Source organism: Eretmochelys imbricata, chromosome 1 (genome assembly GCF_965152235.1).
Source record: "Eretmochelys imbricata isolate rEreImb1 chromosome 1, rEreImb1.hap1, whole genome shotgun sequence".
Lineage (NCBI taxonomy): Eukaryota > Metazoa > Chordata > Testudines > Cheloniidae > Eretmochelys > Eretmochelys imbricata.
The window spans coordinates 158617456-158640527 of record NC_135572.1 but is presented as its reverse complement, the minus strand read 5'-3'; the positions used below and the strand labels follow the sequence as shown (position 1 = coordinate 158640527).

Here is a 23072-nt window from a genome sequence, read left to right as displayed (position 1 = left end):
ATGAAAGAACACAGTGTCAGCTACAGTCAGCAGTGTCACCACAGGTAAGGAGTCAGAGGCATGCAAAATACAGATCCAAACTCACAGGTCTCAAAAGTAGGATTCAGACGGCAGTTCCAGCCTTCAAAGGGTGAGTGCTGAAAACAGAGCTGTATCTAGATAGTCACCCAGTGTTTCTGCGAGGATGTCGTGTGCCTACCAAAGGCTCTAACCTTGAAGCTATTTTTGTTCCTCCTTTCCAGACCTCAATCCAGCTTGCACTGCAGAGCTGTATGAAATTAACTTGTGCTGAGCTATCAGCAGCTCTTGCAAGCTAAGCACGGTCCACCTGTGTCAGCCTTCAGATGGGACACCTCTGAAGAACAGCTAAGCGCCACAGGGTGTGGTGTTGGCTAGTCCAGAGGTTCACTGCAGAACTGGTGCCTCAGTATACCACTCTGCACTACCTGAAGTCATTCGGGAAAACTGCACAGCTAAACACCTCACCACGTGGACGCACATGACTCTTTCCACAAGCACAACCCAGGATGTCCTGGGCAAATTCCAGCTTTGGGTACTATATTACGTGTTCCAGTGGTGTCTACAAGCCCCACTCATGGGCCCAGAGCCCATTCATCCTGCCCCCTGCATCCTCTCTGCAGTTTCAGTTGGATACAAGATTGTAGAATAAAGGTACAAGAGCTAGCAACCCTTGTGCTTCAGAGCAGAAGCCGAAAATGAATTCCAGACTGCTCTCATCAACTATTTGGCTCCCCTCTCAGTCACTGAATAACTTGGAGATTACACTTTCCTCTGAAGCATCCAGCATCAGCCACTATCTGAGACAGGATGCTGGACTACTGATCTATTCCTACAGAGTAAAGGGTACAAAAGATGGTCTGGTGGATACGGTGCTGGACTGACATTTAGTAGTCCTCAGTTTGATTCCCAGCTCAGTCTCATGTGACTTTTGGAAAGTCACTTATAATTTGCTCTGGACAATGGGGAGAATACTTCCCAGCCTGACGTGGATATAGTGAGGACAACCAAGTCCTCTAATAATTGTGGGGCACTCAGGTACTAACTTCTAAATACAAAAAAGTAAGCAGTAGCCTCTGTAACCTTAACACTAGTTCCCACCCACTCTGACCAGCACCAAGCATCGTATTTTCCTTCCTCAGCTGGACCCTGAGCTGGGAGCCGAACTTCTGTGAGGTTCTCTCCTCCTGTCAGGCATTTTTCTCTTTTGAATGAGCAGCCCTCTCTGCTCCAACTCCTCTCCTACAGTTCCATGGAAACCTTCAGACCACGTTCCCACAGTTGCTTAACAATCTCACTGTGACCTAGAAATTCCTACCTGTGTTTCCTGATGTTGGCTCAATGATCGTGTCCCCAGGTTGCAAAATCCCAGCTCTTTCCGCATCCTCCACCATCCTCAGGCTGATTCGATCCTTCACGCTCCCCCCAGCATTAAAGTACTCGCACTTTGCCACTGGAAACAGAACAGTCAAACAAATGTATGTGTGTGTGATTTTTTTAAAAAGAGGCACTACTGCGTTCACCAGAGGAATTCTGACTCCTTACGTAGATCCGAAAACACTCCAGCTAAGGTAATTTCTGCCTACTTAAACACCTCCTACCTCCCAACAAGACAAAGGGAGAGGCAGCCCACAGTACAGTGGAGAAGTCAGCACTTCCAGTGTCATTGGCCAATTTGATAAAGTTCTTGGCACATTTCACAGCTGGCCACAGGAACAAGAAGCCCCACACCGTGTCAGTTTCATCTTAACTAGTGGGTCTCTCCTTTTGTCCTCTTTTCTCTGCCTTGTTACATTGAGACAGAAGATCAGAGAGAATCACTGCTGCAGTTTCCACGGTATGCATCTGATGAAGTGAGCTGTAGCTCACGAAAGCTCATGCTCAAATAAATTGGTTAGTCTCTAAGGTGCCACAAGGACTCCTTTTCTTTTTGAAAAAACCATGTGTAGCTCAAATCAGGAGAGGGGGAGTGAGGATAGGTTACGGTGCTCTACCAGTACCGGATGGAATTTTTTAAATAGGCCATTCTCTTGCCAATGAAGGATTGTTCCATACTGCATTTTCCACCTCTTGGGAGCTACCACTAACTGTTAAGAAGTCCACCCTTGAATTTTATCTCATTTCTCCAAGTTTCAGCCCTTTGGACAACAGTAAACAGAATCTATTAATTGTCTTCTGTGATAATCCCCTCCATGTACTTTTACCCTATTCCCATGAAGCAGTCATTGTTTAGCCAAGCTACGCAGACCGTAGTTTGTTCTTTTCAATCTTCCCTAAGTAGTCAGTTGCTTCAACCATTTCATCATTTGCATGCTCTTTGGTGCCTATTCTGCAGCCTCATTCCGAGGGGCCCAGTGGCAACACCGAGAGCTGGTTGAAAGTTTCACTTGAAACGTTTTTGACCAAAAATGGCTTTTTAATCAGAAGGGAAATATCATAAGAAAATGTCCATTTTTGATGCGTAGCGTGTGTGGTTTGCTTTTTGTTTATGCGCACGAGCGCGGGGGGAAGGGGATGTAGAGGCAATCAAAACACAAACCCAAAAACTGAAGAATTCTCTCTCTCTCTCTCTCTTTTTTTGAGCAACATGTTCATTTTTGTCAACTTTTTCCACAGGAATAAAAAGCATTTCCCAACCAGCTCTCGTGAACACTGTTAAATAGGGTGATCCAGATTTCTGAAGATACACCTCTAATTCGACATCTGAGGATACATCATTAACTTCTGTCTGCAGCAAGTACTCACAGAGTTCACACTTGAGTCCAAAGAACTTTCCGATCCTGTTGATTTGTACCATAGGAGTATCACCAATTTTCCTCAGAATGTTTGGTAGGATGTTTGGAGACTTTGGCCTAATGCACAGACACATCGATTAGTTCTTGGCAGTAACACTGGGAGGTCACATGCTTATTTTGGATGTTCTTTTTAAACATACAGAAGTTCACAACAGAAAGGACTCTCTAAAACAGCAAAACCCTGATCCAAAACTTTTGGAGTAATCAGACATCAGTGAAATGGTGTGGATGGCACAAGGTACATGCATTTACCTCACGTGGTTTCCAAACTTTTTTTCTGGGGACCCAGTTGAAGAAAATTATTGATGTCCGCGACCCAATGGAGCTGGGGATGAGGGGTTTGGGGTGTGGGAAGGGGCTCTGGGCTGGGACCAGAGATGAGGAGTTTTGGGTGCAGGAGGGGCTGGGGGTGCAGGAGGAAGTCAGGGCTCTGGGCTGGGGGTGCAGGAAAGGGTTCCAGGTTTTGGGGGGGGGCTCAGGGCTGGGGCAGGGTATTGGGGTGTGGACTTACCTCTGGCGGCTCCTAGTCAGTGGTGCAGCTGGGGTACAGAGGCAGGCTTCCTGCCAGTCCTGGCACCGTGGACTGCACTGCGCCCCAGAAGCAGCCAGCAGCAGGTCTGGCTCTTAGGCGGAGGCACGCCCCCACCAGTTTGTAGTGCAGAGCCGGTGCTCGGAGCGGGGACAGCACGCGGAGCTTCATGGCCCCCCTGCTTAGAAGCCGGACCAGCTGCTGGCTGCTTCTGGGGTGCAGCACGGTGTCAAAACAGGTAGGCACTTGCCTGCCTTAGCTGGGCAGCACTGCCGATGGAACTTTTAATATCCCAGTCGGTGGTGCTGACCAGAGCGACCCTGTGCCTGACATGCCGTGACCCAGTACTGGGTTGCAACCCGAAGTTTGAAAAGTGACTGATGTAGTTTATTGTCATCATTACCAACCACTTAATTATTCACTTGATCAGGGCAACTGCTTAATAGGTTACTTAACATGAGCTAACTCTGGGTATGTCTACACTGGCAAGTTTCTGCGCCACAAGTTATACCCCTTTTATTCAAATGCTGGAATTAAACTGCTGTTGTGTGTCCACACTGTGCTCTTTGTGATGCTGGAGCGCATCCACATTAGCAGCTCTTGCAACTGCAAAGACAGCCGTGAATTGTGGTAGCTATCCCACTGTGCAATGACCGCAGGGTGCTTTGGGAATGGTTTGCAATATCTCATGGGGCAGGCACAGCGTCACATGATGCAGGTTTCCCAATCCCATTATTCCATGGGCATCCTAATACATTGACAGCTGCTTTTCAACTGAAGTGTTGGGGGTGGGGGGCAGAATGTGTGTGTGTATAGAGGGAGGGAAGAGAGACAGTGTGTTTTGCGGGACAGAGAGTCTCTCAACATGCTGTCTTGTAAGTTCAGACAGCAACAGGAAGCAACCAGTCCTGAGGCAGGGGAAGGGGAAACCCTGACATCAGCCCCCGCCTTCCTCCCTGGGCACTCTCTCTCTCTCTCATAAGCACACCTCTGCCTCTATGTTCAACTGCACGAGCATTCCACATTAACGGTTTGTGGTGTGTCCCAGAGCAGATGAGCACAGCACACAACAGCTGTCAGAAACGGAGCTTTGAAATGGGAGGGGCACACGTCTCCAGGGCAGCCGAGTTCAAAACAATGAGCAGAGCGCGGACACTTGAGGCATTATGGGACAGCTCCAGAGGCCAATGACAGGGCAGAAAGCAATTAAGTGCCTACACTGGCAATAGAGCGCTGGAGCCTCTGCACAAACAGCCTTACGAGGCTTGTTGAGGTGGGTTTTTTTGCAGCGCTGCAACTGAGGAGTTTCTATGCACAGAGTTGCAGTGTGTACACATCTGCCGTTTGAGTGCAAAAAGCTGCTTTACTGCAAAGAAACTTGCCCGTGTAGACAAGCCCTCTGGCTAATGCAGCTTCACATCAGCTTCTTTAAGCAAAAGGCTAATGGGAAGGGAATGTTTGTACATTGTTAGCAATGTTCTTTGTTTAGTAGAGTTGGAAAACTTATTAAACATCAAGAACAGGCTGTTCTAGCTTGGAAGGGGTATTGTTAATTTTAAGGAAAGAGATGAAAAGGAGTTCTCTGCATCTCAAATTAGTAATGAGGGGGAGCAGGGAGGGAATTTATAAGATTTCAGACATTTTCTCCTTCTAGCAGATAGTGGCTACAATAAAAAGCATATTCACTGGCGAGATATACTGGGGGAGAGAGGTAAAGAATGATTCCCAGGTCAAAGGCAAGAGCTACAAAGCTGCGATCCACAGTCTGCCATGCTCTCACCATCTGAAGTAGGTTAGCATAAATTTCAGGCCTTCCAGGGAAAATGAATGCTTCAGTCATCTCTGCTGAGCATGCACATATAATCTCCATCAATGCCATGACTGCTCCAAACCATGGTTTGTCAACAAAAGCAGACTGGAAATAGTCAGACTAGATCAGTGATTTTCAACCAGTCATCCGTGGACCCCCTAGGGGTTTGCAGACTATGTTTAAGGGGTCTGCAAAAGGTTGTCATTACCATAAAACGGTGGTTTTTCAACCTAGGGACTGCAGACTATGTCTAGGATTTCCAAAGGGCTGTACACCTGCATCCGAAATTTTTTAGGGGTCCATAAATGAAAAAAGTTTGAAAACCACTGAACTAGATGATCTAATGTTCCTTTCTGGCTGTAAGAATCTATGAAATGCTGAGCACAGATTAATGCTGCAATTACAGGTAGGTGTGACGAAATTCTTGGTGAATTTATTCATTTTTTGCCTGCATTTTTGGGGAGGGAGGGTTAAATAGCACCATTCAGGGAAGATGAAAGTGAATGTGTAAATATGAGAAAGCAAAAAACTGTCAAACACAAAAGATGACCTCTTGACCCCATTAAAGGCAATGGGAGTTTGCCTCTTTTATAACATAAGCTAGGTTTAAACATACTGAGCTTGCAACTGTAAATTATAGGTATCGGATACAAAAGTGTCCATATGCAAAATCATGCCAATTTAACTAATACAACTAAAAAAATTCACACCTTTAGTTAAACCCATGCAGTGCTTTGAAGGGACAAAGTCTTGGTTAACACTGAAAGGCAACAAGGAAAGAAAGGTATCACTTACAAAGTGGGGTGATAATGAGGGGATTCAGAGGGGGGTTTCCCCAGCTCCCAGGTACATTTGCTAGGGGTGTCAGGTCGGATCCACTCTCTCTCCTCACTGATGTTACAGGGCTCCTTCTCCAGCCCTCCGTTCAGCAGGCATTTAGCAGAGAAGTGAGAGCAGGAACTGGTGTCCATTTCTGCTTCTGGAGGAACTGAAGGCATTGTGTCTCTGAAAAGGAAAGAAGAACCTGCCATTAAGACTCACTTTGAGCTTCCTCAGAAGCAAAAGGATGACCTCAAAGCCACTTAACATATGCAGCAGACTACTTTAAACCCTGCTGTGTCATGATGTTACAGATTATTATGGAAGCAACCGAACATAAGAGCAATGTAGGCTTACACAACATACTGCTACTGTCTTGCCTTCATTATAACACACAAAGCTGAAGTCTTCTGGAATCTTCTGCTTTCCCCATTAGAGGAGGGGCTCAGACTCATACTGTTCTAGTATCAAGTTCCAGGGAGACGGCATAGCCTAGCCGTCTAAACATGCAGCTGGAGCCAGGAACTTCTGAGACCTAATAATGGTTCTGCTGCTAACTCTCTATGGTGAGCTTGGGCAAATCACTTAGCATCAGAGTCTTAGGCTATATCTACCGTAGGACTTATGTTGGCAAAACTTATGTTGCTCGAGGGTGTGAATAGCGAACCCCTCTGAGCGACGTAAGTTTTGCTGGGTTAAGCAGCAGAGTGCACAGCACTATGTCAGTGGGAGACCGTCTCCCTCCGACATAGCCACTGCCCCTCGTGGAGGTGGTTTTATGTCAATGGGAGAGCTCACTCCCATCAGCACAGAGCAACTACATGAGCAATCTTCCAGCCTTAGTTTCCCTATATATGAAAACAACAACATACAAAGGTCTTGTAAGGGCGGGTAAGGGTTTTTGCAGCACCGTGACAACAGTAAGTGTTATGATCATGGTTCAAGCTATGAAGGGCTGATAACTGAAATGGGAAGTTGGGCTTGGCTTTGGTGCAGAACTGAGTGCAAAATTTGCGACCACATCCTGTGCAATGAGAATGCCGTGAAGACAGACTGGTATTAATTAGAAGCTGCCCACAGTTTACAGCAGGCGGTCTCAAAGATCAAGAGACAAGACTGATCAAGCAGTGGAGTTTCCCCCCAACAAAAAACAAGCCACCACCACTTTCTACCCCAAAGAGCTACCATCTCCCCATCCTAAGCAGATGGCTGGCATGTATATACCCCCTGGATGATCAGACAGCAGTGCTGACTGACTCTAGACAGACCTGCATTTATCCTCCTAACTAGACAATGTGGCTATGTTGCAGGCAGAGGAGAAGTGGGTAGGGAATAGTCGTGTTAGAGAGGCAGTTTGTTTCACCTCTAGGCAGGAGAGATCCTCAATGGGTGGGTGAAAGTGAGAGAGAGCTGCCATAGAACTACTGGTCTGGCAAAAACCCAGAAACACCCCTGAAAACTCTGCCTCTGGGGAGGACAGGGGAGTAGGCATCCACCCTCTCTGGAGCAGTGCAATGAGGGAAACTAACCTGGATGTGGGGAGAAACTTTAACAAAAGCCACAAAGAAAAATAAAGCCTGGAGCTGAATTGCTTCCAAGACCAAGCTCCACAGGAAAGATCGCCAGGCTCGCACGGCCAGTTTTATGAAGGTTTATTTCGGACTAGATTTCCTGTGAGAGTCACTCTCACCAATAGGGAATATGGAGTCAATTCTATGCAGATGGTTAACAGGTCTTATTTTAGGTCATGTGTCTACAAAACCCCCCACAGTGACATAACTTTTTTGGGTAGGGTAGCATAGCTGAACCCATGAAAATGCATTTGGAAAAGACATGGGAGGGGACATAAGAAACCCCATTGCTTGAACATATCAATTTTAAAAGGATTATAAACCCAGTACATTTGATGGGCATAACAGGTTTGCCTTTTGCTCTGGAAGTTATTTTCTAGAGATATGCTGAAACCAGACCCTCAAACCTCTTTAAAATTTCCGGAGGGTGAAGAGAATCTGAGATCCCAAGTGCCAGATCCAGATTTCTCTGTGTTATGATTTTGGTTCCAGCTCAGAATGGCTTGAGAAAGCCATTCCTGTGACACTGCATCTCACAATGGCAGGAATCTCACAACAGCAGCTAATCCTATGAAACTTCGGACTCAGCAAATCTAAACCCTGGCCCTGATTCAGCTTCGAATTTGAACACCATCCTAAACCTAATTTGGATCAAAGCACTCTTCTTCATTTTATCTCCATTATTTCCCTCTAGACCCATGCCCAAATCTCTCTGTCCAGGATAAACCTATAAAGATAACATCGGTCAGTGGATTCTAGGGTATGCAGCTGTATTAGGGTATTGAGGATAGAAGGTAAATGATTCAGAAGAATCAATTAGTCAATATGCTCTTCAGGTTTATTTGTCTTTACTTCATTTGTGCATTAGGCCATAAGGCATTAGTCATCTGCAATGGCAGAATAGTGGCAGCAAGCAAAACAAAAGCTTCGTGGGGCATTCTCTGACGCAGACTCATTTTTCACTTCTACACAGACAGGCTCAAACCCCAGATAAAGTCACTTGCACATCAGTGACTGGCCAAGATTTTAAAAAGTGACTAGTTAGTTATTTTTTGGTGCCCATCTTGAGACACCTTGAAAGGGCTTGAGATTTTCCGAAGTGCTGAGTGCCCACCTTCGAAAACAGTTCCTTTAAGGGGTCTCAAATTGGCCACCCAAAGCCTATTAGTCACTTGGAAAATTTTGGCCAGTGTGATTATTGATGTCAAAACCATTGGAAAATTTTGGCCAGTGTGATTATTGATGTCAAAACCATTGCAGGCTCTGCTCTGCAGAGGCCCTGGCCTTGGGAGAGAGGGTGATGCGCCTCGACCAGGACCTCACTGGCAGAGCAGTGCAGGAAAGGTTGACAACAGCTATGCCTGGCTTTATCCCCTCACTTTCACGAACACCCCTCAGCATGTGTGAAGTGCAGGCCGAGGGGATACGCATCCTGAAACTAAAATATCTGTGTACATGAACACATTTTTTCCAGTCACGAAAAAGATATTCTAATCCTACATTTAGGCCAAATTATGTCCTGACAAACCATAAAGCCCCACTGATTTCAAGGCAGGGCAGAATTTGGCCCTTTCAAAAAATGTAAACCAATTATGCTAGGCAAATAGTAGCTGCTATGAGGCGCAACACACACAGCTGTTCAGATATGCTCTGCTGCATTTATTTTGTTTACAATTTAAATGGATTTTAGACTTTAACAAGGTTGCCCAGTTTTCTGCTGATATTATGCCCAAGATTAAAAGCTCTTCCACTTCATTTCTCAGAAACTCCTTGTAACTCTTTGGGACTTTAGCTTAAAATAGAAGTCTCCCAGTTTGCCATGTTCCTAAGCATAGATTTAATCCAAGAGAAATTTGATCCCCCTCCAGGAATCTTATTACTATTCACTATTCGTCAAAGTAAAATCTTTCTCCTGTGCTTCAGAGCACAGGGGTTAAAATCTCCCACCATTAAGCCTTCTATACTGGGCATAAGATACTGCAAAACAAAGTGGACAGGACTGGTAAACAAACAGTTGTGTGGTAGGGATATCAGATAAATCTGTAAATTCTGTTAAACAGCGGTTGAAAGATTCCCAAATATGGAAGAACAAATGAAGCCCTCTTATATTACTGCTTGCCAGGATACTGCCACACTGCCCTTACTGATTGGGTATTGGGGCAGCTGGCTACACCTGTCTCTTCCTCCCCCAGCCCAGCTGCTCAATGCTCACTTGGATCCACTTGGATCCAGACCAAGCCTATGCACCGAAGGTTGGTTGACTCAAGTTATGTCAGCATACAGCTGCTGACTTGTCTGCTACTCAGGCACATGGCTGAGCAGTTGCTTGCATCAGAGCTACACCACAAGTGCTTGTGTCAAAGTAGAATGTGTTGCACCATGTGTAGGTATCTTAGCAGACCCCATGCTACTTTCCAGCTCATTGCTGGTATCTCACAAAGCATTTCACCCAGGGATCCAGTTCCCACTTTCTCTATCCCATAGATGTTGTGCCTTTTTAAAGACTCCACAGCCCCTCACACCGCTTTTCAGGCTCTACCAGATCTCTGGCAGAAGCATGGACCCTGCACAGCTCAGCATAGTTCTCACAAGTGTTGCTAATACTGGAGGTACAATTCACCTGTGTTAGAAATGTCCAAATTATTGTAATTTATTTATGTAGGGTCTTGTTTTTGCAGACAATAATAACAAGGTACAGTTGTATGTTGGTGCCTCTGGCCCCCACAGATCCCCCTGGTGCTCACTGCATCTCCTGGCACCCGCTGCTTCCCCCTCCCATTGCCCTGAGCTCCCCCTTCCGTAGCCTCATACCGCAGGCTCACCCTGTTCCTGGCCTCTTGACCACAGCACCAGATAAGACCAGCCCCGTGACTGAAGCTGGGAGGAAGGGAAGAGCTGAAGCCCACCCCTGGACACTGCAGGGAGGAGCCGCTGCTTTGCCCCTCCCCCATCTCTGCCCAGGAGGCTGTCACGGCTGCAGGAAAACCCCCTAGGGCCACATGGAGCCACAGTAGCTGCACTTGAGAAATGCTGGCTTTGAAGACCATTTTAACAGTCAGCCACAGTAGTGTTGTTGCTTATAATGTGTGCCTCATGTGTACTTATTTGCTTTTACTTAGTATAGCTTTTACTGCTATGTATTCTGTAATGTGGGGGTAGGCTAAGCAAGATACTGAGTTTCCAAAAATTCAGCAAAGAAACAGGCAACAAAATCAAAGAACAAACACACACAAGATTAAAAACCTTTTATCAACACTAACTGGGTGAACCGTATTTTAAACCTCCAGTAAAAATAGAATTAAAAAGCAAACATTCATGTCCATGTATGTAAAACCTAATAACAGACTATTTTCACAAGTTTTCACAGCTTGGTGTACGTGTAGCTATTGCTCTCTTTGCTGTCCCCTGTGCTGTGGAGTGGTAGGGGTAAAGGGGTACACCATGCTGCCACCTGTGTGTTGGGGTTGTAGGGAGCAGTGACCATGGAGTTCTCCAAGGACTGGAAAGGCTGCTGAGTTCAGGATCTTTGGGCACGAAGGTGAGTAACGCTTTGCAACATTGTTTGTTGCTTGAGTAATCCCATTATATCCTGGTGCATTTTCCAGTGTGCCTCTTGGTCCTTTTGCTTCTCCTGCAGTAGCCCCTCTCTCCATTCCCAGACCTTTTCCATGGTCATGGGGCCTCTCCAAGTCCTGCATTCACAGTCTGAGGCCATAGAGGATTGGAGAATCTTGCAGAACAGATCCTCCCAGTCCTCTTCTTGCTCCTCCTGTTGAGGGTCAGATGTTCAGCAGGTGCAGAGGGGCACCCCTCGAGGCCCCTGATTAAAACAGACACGCTGCTGATTAAAACAGACAAATGCACCATTAGATTTGCAACTGCCATGGAAAGGAAAAGACATGTCAGAATTCCTTTCCCTTACTCCCATAAATACCTTTAGAAATGCTAATTGTCACTTCAGCTTTGGAGTTGATCACTACAGCACCATTCTGCAGCTCAAACCATAGTCAGTATGGCCTAGTGGCGGGGGAGGGAGAAAAGAGGACCGTGGAAGCTATCAATGTTGGGCTCCCCTACCTGGGTATGGGTATAAGGAAAGTGCTGAGAGTGCTGGCAATATTTTCCACAGGCCACAGCGATCCGGGCTGATACTGACTCATGAGGCACAAAGGCAGAGAACCCAGCTGCTGGCAGCATCCCAAAGCCGCCCGTGGGCTCCAAGCCTGTTGTCACCTGGCGCCATTGCAGTACTCACCAAGGGAGTGGCATGGAAAGTCTCCTATCACAGTAGAAGAAACCAGGCTGCCATCCCTAGAAATCATTGGGAACGGACTGTAAAGTATCTCCATGTGCGTTTCATGGAGATCTCTCAAGAAACTAAAACGGACAACCCTACACAGATAAAGTATTCTGCCCTGGCTCCCTGCCTAGCTCAACAAGCCAAAGGATGAAAAGCAGATGCCAACTTCCTGTTTGTTCCACCGCTACCTGAGCGCAGGACACTGGTCTGAAGGGGACGGTGTTATCCGACAGCCATAATGGTGTTTTTGAATTTATTCCCTATTCCCACTACATTAGGGAAGACAGCCTTCAAAAGGGAGTGCCTCTGTTTTGAGGTTGCGGATGGAATGGATGCCATTTCTAAATGGGGAAGAAGGGTAGAGAGGGAGGGAGGTGACTTTTGGGAAGTGAAAAGCAAAGAAGTGAAAACAAAAAAGGAAAAACGCATGTAAACACTTACCAAACTCCCTTCCCCTTCACCAGCAGGTTCATCCACGCTTGTGTGGAGGGGCTGGCTCAACGCCAGCCAAGTTTCAGATAATTCCTGGCTTGCAGCATGCTTTGAGTCCACCGTCACGTCTTTATGTCCCCATGCATCCACCTCCTCCTCGGGCTCCTGCAAAGTGACCATCGTGGTCTGCAGGGTGCTGGTGGGGTCGCTGCCAGGTATGGCATGCAGGTCACTGCAGAAGCAGCTGGGCTGCATGACCGCACCAGATTTGTTGCTGCCCTCCCTGGCCTTCTGGAAACCATGACAATTTGCTTTCATGGGACCCTGCTGCTCGTCCCTGTTTCAGCATCCCCCTGCACAATTGGCACAGGCCATCAGGAAACAGCATTTCAAAAACCTAAAGGGGCAGGTTTTGGGTTTCTATGACCCCTGGGCAATGAAATTCAAAACTGTGACTAGAACCACCACTCTTGCAGGAACAGCGGTATTGTGGTACAGCTGCTGGAGGAGTCAGTCAACACAAAAACACAGCCGCTACACTTGCTCTGCACAGCTCTACACCACACAGGGAGGTGGTGTTATTGTTAGGGTTACCATCCCATCCCTTGACTCCCTTATGTCATTGAATTGTCACATGGGTAAGGGAAGGCCAAATCAAATTTTTGGAGCAGCACTAAGCAATGTAACCGTTGGTTAAACCTTGTTTTCAGTGTAGAATTTAGCCTGAAGAAACTTAGCTTTTTAACAAGTAACCACAAGCTAAATATAGGTTTTCCTTTTGTGTTGTCCTAAGACTGCAATGAATTGCACATCTGAAATAAAAATCATGGATACGACTTCTTCTTTGAGACTTTGCCTGTTAAAACAGGATAAATATTCAGCAGTGTTCCCCCCACTCCCACCCCGCTCCCTTGGCAGGGCTTTGTTTTTGCACTTGCAACACAGGTAAGGAGATGCCAGGAAGAATTGAGAAAGCCATTAATGAACCTTTCCCTTTCCAGAATTCTAAGTAAACAGCAAATGCTGGCCACATATGAGCACGAAGATGTTTTATTGCAAAGAAGGTTCAGAGAGTACTGTGTGCAGGGGAAAAGTTAAGCTTTAAAACATAGTAGCCAGCTCCTCCTTATCCCAATTTCTTAAAACTTGTGGAATTTATTATGTCCATTCCTATCTCAAATGTAGCAGGGAAAAGATTATTTTCCTCGTGTAAACAGATCTGGACAGATTAACAGAATCAATATTTAGCTGGTTTCTGCAATATTAAGCTTCAAATTAACTTTAATTTCAATTGCACATGTACACAGTTTTATTAATTGATTTTAAAACCGATGTATTGAAATGTATTAAAACTGATAATTACCATTTTAAACCTTAAAATTGCAGCTTGTGATAATTGCATTGTATACCTGAGGGCAACAGAAATGAACACCCAAGGAAAACAAATACACAACATACTAAGGGAAAAATTTCTTTAAAATGTTGTTTAAAATGAAGTGTTATCCCTTATTTTTCATGTGTTTCCCCCTTATTTATATCCAACAAAGGTGGACATACAGTTATTGTGTTGCTGTAACAAGGTGCTTACGTTGGCACGAGACAAATTTTAATGTAAATGCACCTCTACCCCGATATAACGCGGTCTTCGGGAGCCCAAAAAATCGTACCATGTTATAGGTGAAACCGCGTTATATCGAACTTGTATTGGTCTCAAGCACTTCTGTTATTAAAGCAGCCCCACCCCCCAGAGCATGTGTTATATCAGGGAAGAGGTGTATATGCACAACTAGGATGATGCAAGTCGCTTACGCCCACCAAACTGCAGGGCAGAGCAGGCCCAAGCAATGAGAGCAGGGGAAGACAGATATTTTCTGTTTGTAGTTCCTTAGCTCAGCGGCCTTAAGGAGAAGCTGCAGTCCTGCTGGAAGTACTGATGGGGCTACCAAACGTAGGTGTTCGGAGAAGCACAGCACTGAGCAGCCCTACAAACTTCTCCTCCAATGAAGCAGTCTGGAGAAAACTCCCCAAGGAAAAGCAAAAGCTAGGAGAAATGCTCCCCCTTTGGCCCCTCCCAGGGGAAAGAGCAAACAAGCCCAAGTATGGTATGGAAAAGATCTGTTGAGAGTTCTTCTCAGTTGTAAGCTAGTACTGCCTACATGTATCAAAATAAACATCTCCAGTGTTAGAAGGCAAAATCCAAAAAGGAACTCCATGCTTTATAAGCTAGTCTAAGCATATATAAAGTTAATTTCTCAAAGTCCAGCCAACTGTTTATTATGGCATGATTGGGACTTGTCCCCATGCCTTCATAGTTGTATGTTTGGCAGCTAGAAAAAGTATCTGGCTTAAGTCTTTGAAAGTGTCTGTGCTTTTTCTTAATATTTTTACAACTACTTATACGGCTGTACAGCACCTAAGCACAATGGGGCCGCAATCCTGATCAGGGTCCCTCAGTGCCACTATAATATAAACAGACACATGTCATGTATCTGGAGGGGATATTCATTTAATAAACTGGAGAACCACGAGACACTGGAACCGTGTGATGATTCTAAAATGTTATTCTGAATTTTATTGATCATGCACCACTGATGAAAACATGGCTTCGGCCCACTAATCCATCTCCCTGGAGCGGATTCTTACACTCCAAGCATTTAAGCAGTTTTAAACAGTCACCATTAACCCCCCTCTTCTCTCCCCTCCACTCCCCCAAAACAAAGCCACACTTCGAGAAGTGTTTTTAATTTCTCCCAAATGTTTTTAATTTCCCTTTCCCGCCCTCCACAGAACAAAAAATTAAAAAGACAGCACATACCTAAACCTAAGACAGGGCATGTTTAGTCCTAGACAAGTAGTAAGTACCAGTATGAAGCCTGATATTTGACAGCCATAAGGGGTTAAAAACTGGAATTTTATATCACTGGGAAACTGGACATTTCCAGCTACCCAGTGGGACTCCGCATGTTGTTATATTCATACGAAGTCCTGATATACCAATCCACAATATCATGATAGTTTTAGTATAATAAACTTATTCTAGAGACTTTAGGACTTCCTCTGAGGCACATGTAGATATACATATGATTGATGAAACAGTTGGCCTCTATGTACATACACAAGATTATGTGTCTACAGAATTTATAGTTGATATGTGTGTTTGCAAAGCACACACAGTGAGAACACTGAGTTCTGGAACAGCCAATACCTTTGTTATATTCAAACAAGGAGGAAGGCAGTGAGAGTTTGCCCAACAGGAAGGGATTTGCTTACTTTATTAGTGATACTAAGTGCTTCTGTAAGAGGGTCAATTATGAACCTGAAACTTACCACCAATGCCTTAAACTTTTTGCTTCAGGGGTCTCCAATACAGTTTGTTCTCCTAAAACAAAAAATGAGAAAAAAATGTTTTGAAAGACTCTTCTTAAAGAGAAAGAACAACCTTCTCTGTGTGTACAATATAGAAACAAGTAATGCCATCTTTGAAAAGTGCCATTTGGCTGGCTGCAGTGGGTAAAGAACAGAAAGGTTGTATATTGTAGCAACAAACAGCAAAGAGACAGCTTCCATCACTGGGCTCTGATTTCGCCAAGGCACCTTGAGCAATGGCTATGCAAAGGGAAGGCAGTAGACTGGTCTGTAGCAGAAACTCTGGACCAATTCAGATTATTCAGTCTGTGCATAAAGCTTTTAAGCCTGGTTGCTACATCGCTTCCAGATGTATAAAAGAGTGATATGCTTGAATATTTGCTACAGAAGAGCTTGTATCTATGTGCTGGAGAAAAAGTATATTTGCAGCCTGCTGCCCGCATTGAAACAGGGTTGTGAGCCCAGGTGCTGGAACTAGAGGTGCTGGAGGTGTTGTCACACCTCTTGGGTTGAAGTGGTTTCCTTCATTTACAGGATTTACAGTTTGGTTCAATGGCTCTCGGCACCCCCACTGTAAAAATCGGTCCAGCACCCCTGGTTGTAAGGAAGCCCATTCTCTCAGAGACACCCCCTATTCATGGAGATATCCATTATCTCCTTCCTCTTATATTCCCCCCTCACAATACCTACTTAAAAACAGATCTTCTGCTCACTCCTTTACTTGGAATTTTCTTCAGCTAGCAGCCTGCTCTGAACTTTGCTTTCCATATCAGTGCCAGCCAGGCCACTGGAGTGGCTCAATAGATTGCTGGAGAGATCTCAAGGGCACCAGTTTGAGTCCCAACTACGGCAGCAGGGGCTAAAAGTTGTCACTCTGATCACTAGGATCTGGACTGAGATCACCAGTGTGACAACCATCCACATCTCAACTGGCACCTCCATGGGGAGTTCAGACTGAGTGAAATCTCAAATGCCTTTCTGTCCCTAGGGTAGGTCCCTACAGAACAGGGTTGAAGACCAGACTAGGAAACAGTTCCTGACACTGTCTGCATTGTACTTTCCCCCCCATTGTACAAGAAGTCCATTTCCAAGGCTATTTATCTGACGCAGCGTGTGTGCGTTAAACATCCGCAAAATAAAAAAAATAAAATAAAATAAAGTTCCCACATGAGATCTAACATCGCACCTGAAGCTGAAGTTAAGTTGTCCAAAAACAAAACAAAACACAACCAAACAGGTTTATGAGTGAGATCTGATGGCTATCTGAGGGCTGAATGCTAAGTAGAAAGTAGGGTGCAGGACTCCATCGTGCCTTGTCTGGAGAATGGGACTATATTTCTCCGCCATTTATCCTAGTTCTTGACTTGAGTTTGCTACAGAAAGAGGTGGAAGATGGAAAGAGCAGTTTGATGTCAGTATCTAGTGGCCCCAAACATCTGAGTCAGATCAGTTAGCAAGGCCTTCAGAGGCAGGTACACGTACTGCTGATACACACTGCATTTCTTAATCCCTTTACTCGTTGGGGTGGGATTCTCAAAAGCACTCAGAGCTGGCCTTACTCTGCTCTCACTGAAGTCAATGAGAAAACTTCAATTGACTTCAATGGGAGCAGAGTTAGGCCAACACAGAGTGCTTCTGAAAGTCACATTCTAGAAACAAAGCACAGAGAAGAGTGCTCTGGTTAAGAATGCACCCTTCTCCCAGAGACTAGAAGAAACTGTCTTGTTACATCCCAGGCAACAGCCAATCTGTGCCTCTTGACACAGAAAAGATGACCTGACTGTACTGCAGGTACCGAAGTGGGAAAGCAGAGAAATCTGAAGTCTCATTAAACTAGTGTATAACTGTGGTTTTCCAAGAATCTTCTAAACTTTCTGATACTCAGATATTGCAGCATTTGGTGACTTATAAACACCCACAAGAGGCAAACTCAGGAAGGACTCTAGGGCCATGACTCAGCATATGCTTAATCTTAAACAAGTAGTCCAATTGAAGCCAAAGGTGCTTTGCTGGAGTGGGGCCTACCTGAATTATACTATGGCTCTGTGGAAGACGTACATCTCAAGAGAGGTACAGAGGGGCTTTTGGGGTTCAAAGGTGTTCAGTCCAATTCTCTCGCAATAGTCTTATCCTATAGATGAAGATGAATGCACAGCTGTTTCTCTGCATCAATATCATTCTTCCTCAGTGCTGAACTGATATATCCAAGACCTCCCCTGTGGCTTGAAATAAAAACCTTTTTCCCCTGCCCCTTTAACATTACCAGGATGTTAAAACTAGGGTTGATGGCAAAGTAATGGTGAACACTGGGTATCAAACTACCCAGAGCAAGTTCAGCAAAATGTCCCAGGTTAACACTTCACACAGAAAAAAGGACTGCCTGCATACAGATCTGGAGCTAGAGACACTGGTGTACTGAGTACTAGGACTTCTCATGAAATTTGAGGGTGTGTCAAATCACCTTGCTGACCTGTTTTTTTTTTTAAACACAGACACACACAGAGGTTTCAGAGTAACAGCCGTGTTAGTCTGTATTCGCAAAAAGAAAAGGAGTACTTGTGGCACCTTAGAGACTAACCAATTACACAGAGTCCAACAGATTTTCTGCATAACAAGGCTCCTGTATAGGGTTGCCAAACCTCCTGGATTTTATGGGAGTCTTCGGGAATTAAAGATTAATCTTTTTAACTGAAGACTGTCATTTGATGAAACCTCCAGGAATACGTTCAACCAAAATTGGCAATCCTACTCCTGTACAAATATCAAAGCATGAGAGCATTAGAGAAAAGAGACTGGAAAGTTTCTGTACCTAATCTGGAGATGGTAACTTTCATTATCCAATTCTGTATTTAAGTGGACTACTTTTGTTTATACCAACAGCAGATCTGACCTTTCCTCCCCAGAGCATAAATATGTAGAGATACTCTGCACTTCTATAACGCTCCTAATGTATAGCTCTCAGAGTACTTTACAGAGCATAGGGCGGGAAGTATTATTCCTTCCATTATACAAGTAGGGAAATGGAGGCACAGAAAAAATCAAGTGACTCACCCAAGATTACAGAGAGCAGGAAATGGAATTCTGATCTCAATTCCTAGTTCCACATGCAATTCACTAAACAGCTGCTGTTCCACAGTCCTGTGGTACATCTCTTACTTGGGCAATATCTGTAATGAATGCTGGTGGAAAGGGGCACCTGTCCCTACTGAACAGAAGTGCAGTTAGCAGTTCTGGATTACCTGTTTCTTGTAGAGAGACTAAGAGTAAAGCACTCTCAGACCTAGTCTGTACACAAACTTGAGCTAGTTGTAACTAAATCACACCTTTGTTTTCACTGGTTTTAAATCAAACCAGTGAAAACCCCTCGCTGGATATGTATATCTGTTTGTACCTGGTTCTCCAGGTTTAAAAATGAAATTAAGTGTATCCACATAAAGTTGCATCAGTTTAACTAAATCAATTTTAAACCCCCCCCGCCCCCCCGGCAAAAAAAAAAATCAAAAAACACCAACCAACCAAAACCCAGAACCACCAGATTTTAGGTAAACAAGTTTAAGTTTGCATAACGTCAAAGCCTCAGACACAATACGAGCTTGATGCAAATTCAGAGAAATGTCATAATGCTTCTCATGAAAACAGTTTAGATTAGCAGTAATGAGTGGACTAGCCAAAAAATTAAGCTAACTCAGCAGCACTGTTCTTTAAAAATCAAAGCAAAACATTTTTAGAGGCTCCCCGTACAAGTTATGTGGTGTAGAGACATTTCTTGTAATCTAACACCTCAAGGAATTAAAATTGTCAGGCGCTACTAAACACTGAGTAACACCCTCAAGTTAGAATTTTAACATATATTTCCTTAATGTGCTAAGCATAACAGAGCTTATACCTTGGCAGAGAGACAACACTGAAGCAAGCTTGCCAAAAAGCAGAGCTACATCATGACAAATCCACTGTAACAACTTCAAACCCATATTAAAACAAAAAAGCAGGATTTTGGCTTTTTATTTTTACAGCAGTGCTGCTGCATCACCAAGGTGACTGAAACAGAAGCAATGAGTTACATGCCTCCTTTTCCAACCCCACACACAATGGCATGTGTTAAATTACAGACTTAAGAGTTGCTGACTCACACTCAATAAGGTAGAACTGTGGTAACCGAATCCCCACGCATTTGGATCAAAGCATATAAAACTTGTTCAGGCAACAGTATGCAATGATCTCATTAAACTTTGTGCATGGTGGGGTTTCTTATTCCCAGAATTACTAGACTAAGCAACTACGAGTTTTATAAAGAACGCCTTCAGCCAGCAGCATGTGCTTGTTTCTCCATCCCAATTTATCTCCCTCCATTTTACCCCTCCTCCATTTTATTCTCATTATATATGAGGTCTCCAGGCTCTTGTTTCACTCCCCTCACTACACTGGAATTTCCTTCCCCTTATTGAGTGTTCAGTCCTGCATGGTGCGAAGTACTCTGACTCCAATTCACCAGAGTCCCATTGACATAAATAGAACAATTACTTATTTAAAAGTGGACCACAAGGCTAGTTACTTCACTGGATTATGGCCAGCATGCTCAGCACCTTGCAGGACCAAGCACTTAGAAAGATATGGGATATACAGAAAAAATGACGGACTGTATTTATTTTAAAAAGGGGGGGGGGGGAGAGAATCAGATCTATTACTGGTCAATTCAATAATGTTTTATTGGTATTAGAATAATCATTTTTACTGTGGTAGCTCTCAGAGGCCCCAATCATATTCAGGTCCCCACTGTACTGGGGGTTGTATAAAACACACAAAACATTCCCCAGCCTTAACAAGCTACATAAGTGTTGTAAGAACAACATGTAAGAGCCCTTGGGTTTTTGGCAGAGGGAAGCCCAGGATGGTGAGACAAAGAACTAGTGCCAAGCCTGTAAGGGACAGGGAGAGAAACTGGAACACTAACACAACAAAGCAGCCAAACATGACCTATACGCTAACAAACAGCTACCTTCGAGACACCACTGACTTCCTGAGGAAACTTCAATCCATCGGTGATCTTCCTGATAACACCATCCTGGCCACTATGGATGTAGAAGCCCTCTACACCAACATTCCACACAAAGATGGACTACAAGCCGTCAAGAACACTATCCTCGATAATGTCACGGCTAACCTGGTGGCTGAACTTTGTGACTTTGTCCTTACCCATAACTATTTTACATTTGGGGACAATGTATACCTTCAGATCAGCGGCACTGCTATGGGTACCCGCATGGCCCCACAGTATGCCAACATTTTTATGTCTGATTTAGAACAACGCTTCCTCAGCTCTCGTCCCCTAACGCCCCTACTCTACTTGCGCTATATTGATGACATCTTCATCATCTGGACCCATGGAAAAGAAGCCCTAGAGGAATTCCACCATGATTTCAACAGTTTCCATCCCACCATCAACCTCAACCTGGTCCAGTCCACACAAGAAATCCACTTCCTGGACACTACAGTGCTAATAAACAATGGTCACATAAACACCACCCTATACCGGAAACCTACTGACCGCTATTCCTACCTGCATGCCTCCAGCTTTCACCCTGACCACACCACACGATCCATCGTCTACAGCCAAGCTCTGCGATACAACCGCATTTGCTCCAACCCCTCAGACAGAGACAAACACCTACAAGATCTCTGTCAAGCTTTCTTACAACTACAATACCCACCTGCGGAAGTAAAGAAACAGATTGACAGAGCCAGAAGAGTTCCCAGAAGTTACCTACTACAGGACAGGCCTAACAAAGAAAATAACAGAACGCCACTAGCCGTCACCTTCAGCCCCCAACTAAAACCCCTCCAACGCATTATTAAGGATCTACAACCTATCCTAAAGGATGACCCAACACTCTCACAAATCTTGGGAGACAGGCCAGTCCTTGCCTACAGACAGCCCCGCAACCTGAAGCAAATACTCACTAACAACCACATACCACACAACAGAACCACTAACCCAGGAACTTATCCTTGCAACAAAGCCCGTTGCCAACTGTGCCCACATATCTATTCAGGGGACACCATCACAGGGCCTAATAACATCAGCCACACTATCAGAGGCTTGTTCACCTGCACATCCACCAATGTGATATATGCCATCATGTGCCAGCAATGCCCCTCTGCCATTTACATTGGTCAAACTGGACAGTCTCTACGTAAAAGAATAAATGGACACAAATCAGATGTCAAGAATTATAACATTCATAAACCAGTCGGAGAACACTTCAATCTCTTGGTCACGCAATCACAGACATGAAGGTCGCTATCTTAAAACAAAAAAACTTCAAATCCAGACTCCAGCGAGAAACTGCTGAATTGGAATTCATTTGCAAATTGGATACTATTAATTTAGGCTTAAATAGAGACTGGGAGTGGCTAAGTCATTATGCAAGGTAGCCTATTTCCCCTTGTTTTTTCCTACCCCCCCCCCCCAGATGTTCTGGTTTAACTTGGATTTAAACTTGGAGAGTGGTCAGTTTGGATGAGCTATTACCAGCAGGATAGTGAGTTTTTGTGTGTGGTTTTTAGGAGGGGGGTGAGAGAACCTGGATTTGTGCAGGAAATGGCCCAACTTGATTATCATGCACATTGTGTAGAGAGTTGTCACTTTGGATGGGCTATCACCAGCAGGAGAGTGAATTTGTGTGGGGGGTGGAGGGTGAGAAAACCTGGATTTGTGCTGGAAATGGCCCAACTTGATGATCACTTTAGATAAGCTATTACCAGCAGGACAGTGGGGTGGGAGGAGGTATTGTTTCATATTCTCTGTGTGTATATAAAGTCTGCTGCAGTTTCCACGGTATGCATTCGATGAAGTGAGCTGTAGCTCATGAAAGCTCATGCTCAAATAAATTGGTTAGTCTCTAAGGTGCCACAAATACTCCTTTTCTTTTTGCGAATACAGACTAACACGGCTGTTACTCTGAAACCAGGCAAAGGAGACTCACTCAGTAACAGATGTAGGCTTCCCAGCAGTTAACTCCCAGCCTTTCCCTCCAAATTTGTACTTTTCTTTACATTTCTGGTGGCCCTCCCACAGAAGTGTTAACCCCTGGGCATCACAAACCTTCCATCAATCAATATTACTTGCAAATCATCCATTTCTAGAGTAGTTCCCACCACTTTCTGTTTTTCTGCTCACACCAGGAAACAAAATAACCTCCAAATACATTTTAAAAATACACATTCCACAGGCCTGTGGAAAGACAATATTTACTATCCTTCTTTTATCAGGATAAGCACTACTGAGATGAATACAGTAAATAAGATTTTTGATAAATTAATTCACAAGAGATCATCTTGATAAGAGGATTTTCCAGCCAAAAATGTTTTCTCTACTGTCCAGCAGATTGCATGATGTTCTAATTAGCTTTACCCATCTTAAAAACACTAGAAT

General features: G+C 44.5%; 1 protein-coding gene across 3 annotated transcripts in view; it reads right to left on the bottom strand.

Moving 5' to 3' along the window:
* Positions 1-23072, bottom strand: part of LOC144265328 (cystathionine beta-synthase-like) — a 48979-nt gene that overhangs the window by 24843 nt on the left and 1064 nt on the right. For all 3 annotated transcript variants that reach the window (XR_013346253.1, XR_013346254.1, XM_077817898.1), the window contains exons 2-5: positions 15602-15653; positions 5948-6157; positions 2764-2870; positions 1337-1471 (exon numbers count right to left, since the gene is read on the bottom strand). Coding sequence is in view for 1 of the 3 variants with exons in the window: in XM_077817898.1 (XP_077674024.1) it covers positions 1337-1471; positions 2764-2870; positions 5948-6150 (445 nt within the window). In the remaining 2 variants the exon portion in view is untranslated. The remainder of the gene's footprint in view (positions 1-1336; positions 1472-2763; positions 2871-5947; positions 6158-15601; positions 15654-23072) is intronic.